This window comes from Drechmeria coniospora, chromosome 03 (genome assembly GCF_001625195.1).
Source record: "Drechmeria coniospora strain ARSEF 6962 chromosome 03, whole genome shotgun sequence".
In the NCBI taxonomy this organism is placed as follows: domain Eukaryota; kingdom Fungi; phylum Ascomycota; class Sordariomycetes; order Hypocreales; family Ophiocordycipitaceae; genus Drechmeria; species Drechmeria coniospora.
The window spans coordinates 1,390,634-1,403,709 of NC_054391.1; the positions used below are offsets into that span (position 1 = coordinate 1,390,634).

Here is a 13,076-nt window from a genome sequence, read left to right on the forward strand (position 1 = left end):
GGCCGCTGTTCACCGAGCCATGAAAGCAATTATCCACCTCGACGCCTTGACAGCGCCTCGCCTCGCCGTAGTCACCCATCAGCTGCCCTGGGCTGCCGCCTGGGTTGCCGCCAGTGCGGCCCCCGACTCTAGTTTTTTCTTTTCTTGCTCCTCATTTTCCCAACGAGCTCCTTGATTTTCAACGCCATCCTGTCATCGTCGTCGTGTACAAGTCTAGATAGTGGGAATAGGACGGGGCGCAACATCTCCAACGAAAAGATTCGTGTCCGTGCCGAAATTTGCCGACGGGCGTCTTCATGAACGTCTCAAAAGAGTGACAGCGGTGGGGGTATCTTCGTAATTGAACAAATGGAAACAAATCGCCGTAAAAAAAAGAAAAAAGAAAAAGGGACAATAAATCCATCGGGACAAGGCAGCCAGCCAGCCAGCCATGTCCAGGTCGTCGGCTTCGTAAGCAGAGGAAAGAGCACATCGACCACGGCTCACTGGCGTCGTCGCTGGCGGGCCGCCTCGCTCATTTTCGAAAGCCCACCTTGTCAGCGAGGCTTCTCCAGAAGTGACCCTTGGCGTCCTCACTGCGCGCCCGGATCATGACCAGGTCCCGCTGCATGGGGCCGACGATGTCTTCGTCACCGCGGCCGGGGAACTTGCCCTCGGCGTCGAGCGACTCGAGCATCCTCGGCACGACGCTCGGGAGGCAGTCGTCCATCCGTCGCCGCTCGGCGTCGGCCAGCACGTCCTCGTGCGTCGGCATGCGAACGATGGCGCCGACGGAGCTGCTGGACCGGCCGCGGCCCCGACCCCTGCTGTGGTTGCGCGATTGGCTCGTCGAACCGGGCGCCGAGCGGCTGTTCTGCCGGATCAGGTCGTCGTATATGCCCTTCCACCGCCGCTCCGTCTCGGCCCACTTGGCTTCGGTGAGGCCGTAGATCTTGCTTGTCTGGCCGTAGTGCTCGCCGGTGCGGACGAGATGCTTGGTGTAGTTGCATCGCGCCGCGTCCCAGTCGTCGCGGAACTTGCTGACCGTGTCCGCCGTCACCACGTCGAGCTCGTACGGCAGGGGCGCGACGGTGAAGTTGGCGTGGCCGAGCCGGTCCGACCATTCGTCGTGCTCCTGCAGGATCGACGAGAGCAGGGGAGGCGCCTCGCCGTTGGTGTTCACCGGCCGCAGCGACACCATCGACGGCTGGGAGCTGAGGGAGGGATGCGGGTAGTGCGTCGGCACCGTCGGGGGCGGCGCCATGGTCGTCGGGGGCGGCGGCGCCGGCGGCGCAACCGTCGGCGACTGCAGAGGCGACTGCAGAAGCGGCACCGACACGGCGTCCGTGAGCAGCGGAGGTAGGAGCGGCGTCGTCGCCAGGGAGCGGTCGCGCTCGAGGTTGGAGTGCTCCTCAGCCGTCATCTCGACGACCGACGACCTGCTGACGTCGTCGGCGCCGCCTCGATCATAGTACGACGCTGACGAGCCGTGCGGCGGCAGAGGAGCTTCCGGAAGGTGGTCGGACAAGGGGTTGTTGGGTGCTGAGAGAGACGAAGACCGGCTCGACGGCTCGCGCGACAGCGCATAATCGAGGCCGAGGCCGAGGCCGACGTCGGCCGCCAGCTCGGCCTGGGGGTTCGCGTGAAGGCGCTTGCTCGACCTCCAGCGTCTCATGGTGGGCATCCGCGAGCCCAGGCGCGAGGTGAGGCCGGCAAAGGCCGAGTCGACGGGCCGCCGCTTCTTCTTCGTCGAGTATCCGGGCTCGGCGGACAGGTCACCGTCGCTCAGGAAACCGAGGTCGTAGTCGATGTCGAAGTCGTCGCCGACGAGGTCACCAGGGAAGATGCCCTCGGAGCTGTTGCGGTGATCGCAGGGCGCGTCGCAGAGGCACCTGTACAAGCCGAGGCCGTCAAAGGGCTCGCTGCTTTCCTCGAAGCGCTTCATCGGATCCTCCTGCACGTCGGGGAGCTGGCGCTTCTCCGCCTTGGCCGCGAAGGGCAGCGGCGACGTGGGACCGCCGTCCTGGGGCGCCGGCGGCAGCAGCTCGAGCGAGGACGCTGAGCTGGAGAAGCGCTGATGGCATCGCGGAGAGAAGGTGGGCGTGACGGGCGAGGCGACGTCCGACGACGAGGAATTGGCCGTGTAGTAGACGTAGGACGGGTCGATGCTATCCGGGCCCGAGGGTTGAACTTGGCTCGGAGCCTGATCGTGAGCCTGGCCCGCGGGGGCGTCGATCCTGCGGCGCTCTTCCACCAGCTGCGGCAGCAGCAGCGGCTTCAGCTTGGGCGACATGGCTCGCAGCGTGACAGCTGCGGCTGCACGAACGAAGCCGGAGGCGACGACGGGCGGGGGAGGATCACGGATGCTTTGTCGGCCTCGCTGGTTGCTCGTCGTCGTGGGAGGTGCGAGGATGGGGGGAGGGAAGGAATTGACGACCGGACGAGCACGGGGGGCTTGCGTCTTTGTCTGGTCCTGTAGGGCGGGCAGGCAGGGCAGGCCGGCAGGGGCAGGTCGTGGTGTGTAGGTCGACACGGTGGACGGTGGTGGGAGAGAGCACGGAGGAGGTGGTCGGCAGGGTAGGAGGGTAGCAGGCAGGCCCAGGCAGGCAGGTAAGCAGCTCGGTACCAAGCAAGGTTAACGCCTACCGAACAAGGTACAAGGACTGGCAGCAAGCACAGCACTCAAAGCGGTAAGCTTCCGGTGCCTGTGTGGTGGATGCTGGGGTGGTTGGCAGCGGGCGGCACAAAGGCAGCCGCGGGTCGGTCGTGGGTGCTAGCGGGGACCCGGGCGGGTACCTCACCAGGTACCTTCAGGTGAGTGAAGCGTCAGCCAAGCGGGAGGCAAGTACTGCACGCGTGCAGGCGCAGCACTGTCGGTGCGTGTGTACCCCGTTAGCAGGCAGCTGCGCATGCGTACTGTACAGCGCACAGTACGAGCACGCAGAGGGAGGGTACGTATCACCACACCTTCGGCGCCTCGCAAAAAGTGACAATGCACTGACACCTCGGGCGGGTGGCGTGGGGCTTAACAGCGGCTGTGTCGAATGGCTTTCGCGTGGGTAGCTGGGAAAAGTGGGTGGGCGGGCGGGGCGCGACGGACTCGATGCTAAGACGAGTCGAGGAAGGCTGGTTGGCTGGCCTCGTCAGATCTGTCTCGGCGTCAACGGCGACGTGCCAGACTTGGGCGCAGAACTTTGGTGGGTGGTAGATGTCGTCCGGCACTGCGATGGATCGATGATGGGATGATCAACGGATCGGTTGGTTGGCTCCTGTCTTGGCGGACCGGCCGGGCAGTCAGGCAGATGACGGGCCGGCTATTTATCTGCGCAGGTAGCTCCCGACAAAGGACAATGGGTCTGGCGAGGCGACGTTGTTGCGAGCGTGCTTGGTGGCTTCTCAACCGTTGCGGCTGCTGGGCATTTTATATCGGCAAACAAGGAGGGAGTCCGGGGCTGCTTCGACTTGGTGCGGTGGACGGGACGTCGTTGGGGTTCGTCCAGGATGGCGCCCGACTGACGGCTGCCTTTTCCTGGTCGCCCCGACCGAGCTCGTCGCCGCGGTTGCACGGGCGAGCCCAAGTATGGACCAGGCCGATGATGCTTGGGTAGGATGCGATGGCCGAGGAAACGGTCCACGTGTGGGTTGCAGCCGATGGTTGGCCGTGCAGGAAGGAAGGAGTTGGGCGCGAAGACGGTGGTGGACTCGAGCCAGTGACAGCTGCAACGACGGGTCGAACAGCGCACGACTTCGCCAGTCACAGGTCCGTGTTGGCGAGCTCTGCGGCAAGGTATCTGGCCCTATGCGGGCACTCGCCAAGAGGATTGGATTGGATGGCAGATGTGACGATGCACGGCACGTGCGATTCTCGGGTGCGTGATCGAGGCTGACGTGGTGTTCAACGTCTTGACCGTTCGTTCCGTTGTCGTTCTGCAGCTCGTGATGGCCGGTGAGGGTCGCTGTCGTGGAGGGGAGCCAGGCGAATGCATCTACTCGCTCTCGCACTCGTACTTGTACTTACATGCCCATGCAGCCGGCGAGCCGTCGACGTTGCGTGTGCTGTGGGGAGACCGTTTGCAGCTTCGCAGGTGGTGGGGGGAGGGAGGGGAAGAACGGGGGGGATGGGGCAGCGGGATGAAGGGCGAAGTCGGGGAGAGGGGGAGCGGGATGGGGGAAGGGGGGTGGATCGGGAGGGAAGGAAGGGACGAGGATGGGAAGGGGAAGGGGGTGAGACGGGGACGAGGATGGGGACGGGGACGGGGACGGGGACGAGGACGGGGACGGGGACGTGAACGAGGATGACGATGAGGTTGGGAGATAGGGATGGATAGCACCGAGCCTTGGTCTTCCGCACAGTACGAGTACGAGGGGGCAGGCTGGACAATTGGCGTGGGCGAGATTCAAGCCGTGCGGTTTCGTCACCGTTCCGAATCGCGATCGCGGTTCAAACGCCTCTCGGGACAGCAGAGCCAATTAGTGGCCAGCTGAGCGACCCTGTGAGCGAGGTGAAGGACAGAACGAAGGGGACGAGCGAGGATGGAAGGAGAGGATGGCGGACGAGTGTCGAGAGAGGCAAGTGCAGACGACGGGCGAGAAGTCGAGGACCGAGGGGCATCGAGGTCTCGGAGTGCATCTGCTGGGGCGCGCGCGTCCGTTTATCATGATGATGGCAAACACCGAGCAAACGGATTTCAGGTAATAATACCTTTGGTAGCAGGCAGGGGAGTTTGTTTGTCTACCGGCAGGGGCAACACTCTTGCTTGACCTTGACGGCTCGACAGATGTTTGAACGGTTAGCACCGACACTCTCGCTCCCATCGGTACTGCTACACGCAGGTACCTGGTAAGCCCCAAAGCTCCTCCCGAGCAGAGCGGCAAATTCTCGCCACCGAGGTCGGTACCAGCTTGTAGAGGTACCTACGGAGTGATGCTGCAAAGCAACCGGTGCTAGCCAACGATGCAGCAGGTACTCCGTACCTCGTAGCTCACTCGCACTTGTCTCGGCGTCCATGCGTGCAGCGCCTCGGCAGCTGGCTTTCGTCGCTCAGCGGCTCATCTTTCCAGCTGGTGGACTTGTCGGCGAGCTGCGTCTGTGCCCGCTCGGCGCACTGTCCGTCATGTTTGACCATTGGCGCTCGAACGGAACGTCGACGCGTATTGGATGGGTGTTGCCGAGGAACAAAGGCTAGGGCCGTCCCTTTCTAGGTACCTGTGCGTTTTAGCATATCCCTGAAGCGCCCAGGTAGCAGCATGTACCTACCTGTCTTCCCACGCGCCCGTGGCTTGCTGGCCAAGTTCGGGGGGAGCATCAAGACCAGCGTACCACCGTTGCTAGACCAAAACCAAGCACTTACTTACCTAGTACTTTGACGGGACGCGAGGAGCCAGAGGCCTCGTTAGAGGTACAAAGGTTAGGTGCTGTGCTGGCTTAGTTTTCAGCGCTTATACTCAAGTACCTCACGGCTGGTACTCCGTACTCTACTGTACATCTGCTTCCCAGTTCGGAATACCGAGACATTGGGCGCCTCAATGGTGCGGGTTCCTGTGCCACTCCTGCCTTGGCAAGGCAACTTTGTCCAGCTCTTTCCGCCCCGAGCAAACAGACGCCCACGAAACCAGATGCGTGGCCCGTGCATTATAGGACGAAGTAAGAGCGGAACGGTGGCAACGGTCAAGTGCGAACGAGAGCGAGAACTCCAGGCTACTTGGTAATACTTAGCAGCAGGAACAGGAACGGAGTACACTTAGGTACCATCACCATCACCGCGTGGCCGTGCTCCCAGGTATTATTACTACTTACATCTAGCCATGTTGATCACCTGCGATGCATGCAAGTACATGTACGTGCAGTAGCAATAGCGTTTGCTTGCATTCCATCCAATATGCCTATCTGGACTCTGTCCGTATCCATCCATCCATGCCTCTCGAGTCGACGCATGCCGTCATGTCAACGCTGAGCATGTCACGTCATGTCACATCATGCCATGCCATGAATCCATGCATTTCCTTTCCGCCTGCCTCTTTTTCTCGCCTTGACAAGGACCGTTTGTCGGGTAGCGGGAGGAGACAAGATGGGCCGGTCGAGGAGCGTCGAAAGCCAAAAATGTGCTTCGAGGATGAAGAGTCAGCGCACGACCATGGTTAGCACCACGTCCCACATGGACGGACTGTCGAGCGGCTGGCACGACGGAAGCGCTGGCGGGCTTGGTCGTTTCAACAATCCCAGCGTCAATCCACGCGATTCCCTGCTTGCGATTCCCTGCTTTTTCTTGCGCCCTTGCCCCGGTTCGCATTCTGGCGACAAATATTACGCCGCATCGTATCGTCTGGGCCCGGGCGGCCGAGCCCTCCAACCCGCTGCGGACCAGATACGTGCGTGACAAAAAGTCCGCATACCAATTGAATCCAAAATTGTTGGACGAGAGCCGGGTGCCGGGCGGAAGCAAACAGGCCATGCCGGCTACCAACTGTCCAATGATCGCAGCCCTCCCGGCTTGTCCAGCGTCGTCTCACCCGACTCGGCACGGGCCATGTGCGACTACAGTGGTGCTCCTTTTCTTGCACTTTGTTACGCCTACGCACACCTTGGCCTCTTGATTTCCCCAACGTTGCGAGGTTGCAGTACCTCGGCTCCCCCACCAGACTGGTCACAATCGGCGGCGAGGGCAGCGAGAACCTGAAACTGTCGTCGATGAGTTTGATGTTCCTTTTGCGAATTTCACGGAGAGATGCCTCGCTCACCTTTGTCTCCAAAACCCGAGTTGGGCTGTTCCTCGGCAGCGTTGCCGTAGCACCTTGGGATCGTTCCATTCCTAGGGAGCTGGAGGGGCATGACGGCGTCGCACCGGCCGGCCGTATGAAACGAGCACCCTGCCAGAGCAGGTCATGCCTTTCACTGCGTTCGCGCACGGGAGCGGCTGAAAGGAGCGGCGGCAAAGGTAAGGACGCAGGCACGCACGCATCGCTCGAGGAACTCCTACATCCGCCTACCGGGACAGCGCCATGCCCGCATGCCCAGTACATTGCATGCACGTGCGTGGAGTCGTACACGGACTGAAGACGAGCAGACTTGCATGCATGCTAGTCTTTTGTCCGTCATTGTCTGTGCACGCAATTAAGGAATGACGCAAGTCCGCACGCTGACGTCTCCGTACGCTTCCTGTCGGCTCCAACCATTGTCGACATGCTCCAAGACCAAAGTCACCGTCGACCCTGGCGTGCTCGTTTCGCAGATGCCACGTGCTGGTACCACAGTACACGTGCGGTCTTGACGATAGATGGGACCTCGTCTCGCGAGGACATGGGCCTGAGCCAAAAGAGTACAGCAGGCGCAATGTCCAAGGCCCCTTGTCACAGTGGGTGAGCGACGGTTCCGCAACAGCTAGCGAGCGGCCTTGTCCGCCTTTGGCTGCACTTGCCGCGCGGACTGGGGCGGCGACGGACAAAAGAGGTAAAAAATTCACATGCCAGAATAAAAATAAATTAAAGATGAGGAGAGGAATGAGAAAGGTCTGCTTGCTGCTCAAAGCGGCCGGATGCATATGGAAAGTCCGCGGATCACGACTCACCACGGTTCGGACGGGACCCGGAGTGGGCCGCATACCTACAGTGCTCCGCTGGAGGGAATTAATACTATTTTGGTTACTCTGGCTACACCTACAGCGACTACAACTACAGCTAAGTTGCACTCCGTACTCCGTAGGTACGGAGCACATGCACTCCGTATTACACCTACTGTACTTGCAGTGTACTAGTACACGTAATTACCTACACCTAAGCACTGTAGGATTTGGGTGGCCCGCGATCACTGGTCATACTTACGCGCATGTACTTGGGGTACATCTAGTTGTGCTTGGGCTAGCACTTGTTTATTTATACCGTACCATGGCAAATAGGGACGATGACGGACGGAAATAGGATTCTGTTGCAGAGTACTAATGAATACGTACATCAAGTGCGGAGCACTCGTACGTCAGGTTGTCCTCGTAATTAAATAGCTAGCAAGTGCCCCTTTTGGCAGTGCATTGTTCAAGTGCGCATGATCCTGTACCAATAATAGAAAACATTCTGTTTAGGTTCGGAGACGTCGGGCATCTTCACATGTGCGCAGTGGTACGTGTACATTATTTCCGGCCACGAGGTGCGGACCTGCATCGGGTGGTGCCTGGGGAATAGAAGTCAACACGGCATGGCACGCGAATAATCCCGATCATGACGTGCCGTGCAATGCACTTGTGTCAATCAACAAGAGTCGCGTCCACGGAACGAGGCTCGACCATCGAGCCAATGATCAGTCGTCGATCGTGCGGTCGATCGTGTGGCCGTGCAGTTGGTGTTTTCCGGGTACATGTGCGTGCTTGAAGGTGTACATGTACGGAGTACTAGGAGTACATGTACGGAGTACTCCGTAAGGAAGGTAATAACACTCTTCATCTAAGTACTCCGTACAAGTACTCCGTACAGGTGGGTGTACTTGATGCAGCACAGATACGGATGCCGGTTCGAGTACTAAGTACCTAATAGGGATACGGAGTAAGTACTTTACATGCAAGTATGGAGTACTCAAGTATGTCCCTGTTCATCGAGACCTGGACTTATCCGTGGAGCGAACCTGCTCATTGTACTTCTAACATGCACGTAAGTACTTGCCTCCAAGTACTTGCTGTAAGTAGGCACGATCAGTGAGTGAGGCAGGAACCTACATGCATGGACTTTTCCGTACCGACTACTTACTTGCAGCCATTCGTCGTGCGCATTCGGAGGTACCCAGTACACACCGCTCATACTTGCATGTGAATGATTACTTGTCATATACGGAGGATTCCTCCATGCCCTTGGAATGTACTCCGCTTTCGTATCATTACATGCTGTACTGTACGTGTTCCCCAGTGCGTTTGTATTCCTTCCTTCGTGCTGGGATCTCAAGACTGCGGATGCCAACTGTCCGTTGCCGTTTGTCCATCTGCCGACCGAGCCGTTCAAGCGAGCCTGTTCCTCGACGCTGACATGGACAGTGAACAGGCCAACCCGAGAGCAATACCCTGCCGATGCCGCCCGCCTCTCATGACGACTGTCCCCCTCCGACGCGGCCCGGGACAAGACGCAGGAGTGCAGCGCACGAACGGGTGGAGGCACCGCGAGCATGGGAAGTGGATTCGGACAGGACATGATCCCATGTCGTGTTTGCATCATCATTCCCACTCCATCAGTAGACGGATCCCATTCATGCGAAAGCTCCACGCGGCCTTGAGCAAACACTCTGCACGGACGAACGGCCGCTCTCTTGTTGACGCCGCAGCGGCGTCGTGTCATCTCATCCACTTCCCTGCCCTACCTTCCGCTGACGGTTCACGGTTCATGGTTCACGATGCATGATCCACGGTTTCGGGCGCTTGGCTCCGCAAGTGCCTGCTCGAGATTACAGTACATGTAAGCAAGTAAAGTAGGACCGTACAGGGGCGCTCTTTTACCGCAAAAGCCAGAATGGCCGTATCACCACCCCGCTACCCGCTACGGACGTTTGACCTGTTCAGGATATCTTGGCAGAATATCTACTGCACCGGCTTGTCCTGCACGTGCAGGTGGAAGTATTTAGTCTTGCCTACAGAAAAGGTACACTTACTGTACTTGTACGGAGTACTCCGTACTGTGAGTATATTTGCAAGCATACTTACCTACAACGACTGGCACCTGTCTCGATGAGCACGAGCGACATGCCATCCGATGTCTGGTTCGAGCATCGTCAACCGAAGCAGTCCTCATCCGGCAGCCTCTTGACCATTGTCTGTCTCCATCATCATCCCCGTCCATTTCAATCCAACAGAGGGGGGGTGAGCAGCAGCGGCTGACTCGAACGAGGTCGACGGCGAATTTGCCGTGCAGATGCCGCGTGCGCGGACCAAGCGTGTGAACGAAACAGCCGTGGCCTGCGGTGACATTGTTGCCTGTCGTCAAATCACTCCCCCCGACCTCGCTCGCTTCGGCCTCGAGCAGCAGGAGATGCCTGTCATGCTTGTCACCTTGTCGTCATGTCACATACCCGGGCCACATGCCATTATTCTCCCAGCATCGCGCACGAGATGTAGTTGCTCAGCACAGTGGCTAGCACGTATCTGTTAAGTAAGTACATGCGTGTGTATGCCTTGAATACGTGTCTGCAACTACAGTACACGTAGATAAGCACGCCTTCATGCTGTAGTATGCTAGTACATCCGACGTAGCATTGCATGCCATTGAATCGTCCTCCGCACATTCGAGAAGGTAAGTAATAGTACGGAGTATTCAACTACGGGTTAGTTACAGGATGCGCCAGTACGTGAACAGCACATGTACTTGAACATGATCTTGCTTGGCACTGAACTGTACTCGAGTACTGTGCTTACTGCAAGTAAATGCAGGTGCTGCAGGAAGTAGTTGTACTTGAGTACTTGCTTCTACGGCTTCTACTCCGAATGACTGCAAGTATTGTACTTACTTGTGGGTGCAGGTTGCACTCGCATCCGCGAGCTAGCAGGAGTACAAGTACTTGCTGTTCTCCGTAGGTGTACTCCGTACTCCGTACACCTACTCAAGTACGTACTGTACTCGTAATACCTGCCAGGAACCCGCACGCACATCGGCGGATCAACTGCCTGAGGGCGGAAGCTGAGGCATTTTCCTCTGTACATTCAAGTACATGTACATGTAAGCACAGTTGCACTTCCCCAGTCACACATGTACAAGCACATGTACACCTAGAGAAGGGAGTACGGAGCATCTGGTACAAGTTATCTGTACATGCTTGTACTCCGTACGGCGTGCCATAGTACTGTAAGTACTTGATACTTACGAAGTACGGAGTATACAGCACGGAGTGCCTACAGGTAATAATACCTACCAAGGTATAGTACGGAGTATGGAGTACGAGTAAACGAGTACTGTACAGAGTACGGAGTATTTGATACTTGTACGACAATTACTATTAGGTACCTAGTACTCAGATACTTGTGGTATTACTCCGTACCTGCACGCGACACCCGGGCCTTGGCACTGAAGGATCGTGGGGCGCCGCCGATGCCACGCACTCAAGTTAGTACTTATCTGTGCGCAAGTACGGAGTACAGTAATAATACTTACTTACATGTACTTAATACGGAGTTCATACGATGCACAGATAAAAGCAACTGCCAGCCTCCAGTACAGTACATGTACTCTGTACTGTGCAGGTGCAGTACTTACTTGTACATCGATACTTGTGCTCTGTCCACCTGCCAGTATGACTAAGTACCCAGTGCGGTTCCGAGTATACAGAGCACACCATGCCTGCAAGGGCGTTGGTGGGAATCCAGCAGGTGCTCTGCAGATTGACAAGCACAAGTTCCACTCGACCGAGCCACCACAGTAGGTACTCGAATATGCCCCTTCTGCGCGCGTACGCACACTGTACAGTATGCGCCGCCTTGGGTTACATACGGAACCTACACTTGCAATACTCGACCAGAGCTCCGGCTTGTGCCGTTGACTTGGCGAACCGTGGCGTCTTCATCGTCTTGACCTGGTGTGGATCCGTGCTTTAATACGTCATAAATGGAGGAGATTTCAGATGTGCCTACCCTCCGCTGTTGCTTCTTTTCTTGGACATTCCATCTTCCTTACCCATATACTACTCTTCTTCGGGTTTGCATCTACAGAGTATGCACTCCGTACTCCGTACGCCTGCTCCGTACCCCGTCATTACGTCGAGGCAGGATTTAGAGGCAGGCCAGCCAGGTGCCGACTTGGAATTCACTACGGGGCGCGCCATGTATGATGCATGATGCATGGCAAGTACATTCGGCTTCGTTACTGGCAGTCGGTTTGTAGGAGCATCTTAAGATGTCAGGTCGAATATTCCCAAGCATTGTTACAATTATATCAGGTCGGCATTGCCTACCAATCTTCGTTCTTCCTCGGCACTCATAGGCTGTCCAACTACCGTACTGACTGTACAACTAAAGTACGAGAACGAGGTGCGGCCTACCCAGGATCCTGACAAGCACTGTACGAGTACAAGTTTGAGCACAAGTACACCTACAGGAACCCATACTTACAGTGCATGTATGTGTCCCCGTAGTCATGCAAGCACAAGCGTTCGCACCATTTGCGAGAACCTTCGTTTCGCATATGGGGTAGACCATCCGCCGTATCACCTCGTCGTCCGGATCGCCCCGTTCAGGTCCAGCGGCCGCCTACGGACACACTGCAATTGCATACTTTTCCAGTAATAAATGGCTTTTTCACCCACCAGAAGTACTGTGTTTCCCTGTACTGTACAAGTACTGAACTCGTGCTCGTACAACAAAGTATGTTGGTGTACTGTACGGAGTAAATGTACACCAACTTGCTATGTACATGTACTTACCTGCCTCCCACCACCACCAAGCCAGTCACATTCGGCGAGGGAGGGCAAAGTAGATTCAGGAAGCCTGTATTCACATGTTTGGCGGGGACGCTCCCTCCCCATCCGGCCGGCCGCGGCCCACCAATGGATGAATGGAAACGGACAAGAGGGTGGCCTGCTGGAGGGAGGCTTGATGGAAGTTGACGACGTCCATCTGCCATCATGAGAGCGAGGAAGACATCCTCTCTCCATTCGTAGACGGAATCCATCTGGGGGTTTTATTTACATGTAGGCATTGGTAGTATTTACTTGGACATGTAAGTACTTGCTGCTATATGTACATGTACAGCAGGTGTGGTTGCACTCGTACTCGTATACCTGTACACCTACTATTACTGTATAACGTGCAGAGTACGAGTGAGTGTGCAAATAGTTGCAAGTACGTGTGCAAGTACTCCGTACATGTACATGCAATTACATGTGCGGAGTAATCAAGTACGGAGTTCAACCTACATGTGCTTATATCCGACGAGGAGTCCGGAGTAATACTGTACGGGGTACGGAGACAACTTGTACTGCCACTGGCTTCTGCATCACAGTGCCGGTCCCGTAACAATATAAAAATCGGAATGGATTTATGATGGAAGATGTGCACTTCCGAGTAGGGGGGCCCTTCCCCTCGAGGGAGAACATGACACTCTTCTGCGCGTCAGGACCAACGGCCCCGACGAAACAGAAACTC

General features: G+C 57.1%; 1 protein-coding gene across 1 annotated transcript; it reads right to left on the reverse strand.

Annotated features, from left to right (window-relative positions):
* Positions 1-514: 514 nt before the first annotated feature.
* DCS_06250 (uncharacterized protein) lies at positions 515-2,272 on the reverse strand (the record flags this gene model as incomplete). Its single annotated transcript, XM_040803541.1, has 1 exon — positions 515-2,272. The coding sequence occupies one exon, from the start codon at positions 2,270-2,272 to the stop codon at positions 515-517; it is 1,758 nt and encodes a 585-aa protein (XP_040653645.1).
* Positions 2,273-13,076: the final 10,804 nt, after the last annotated feature.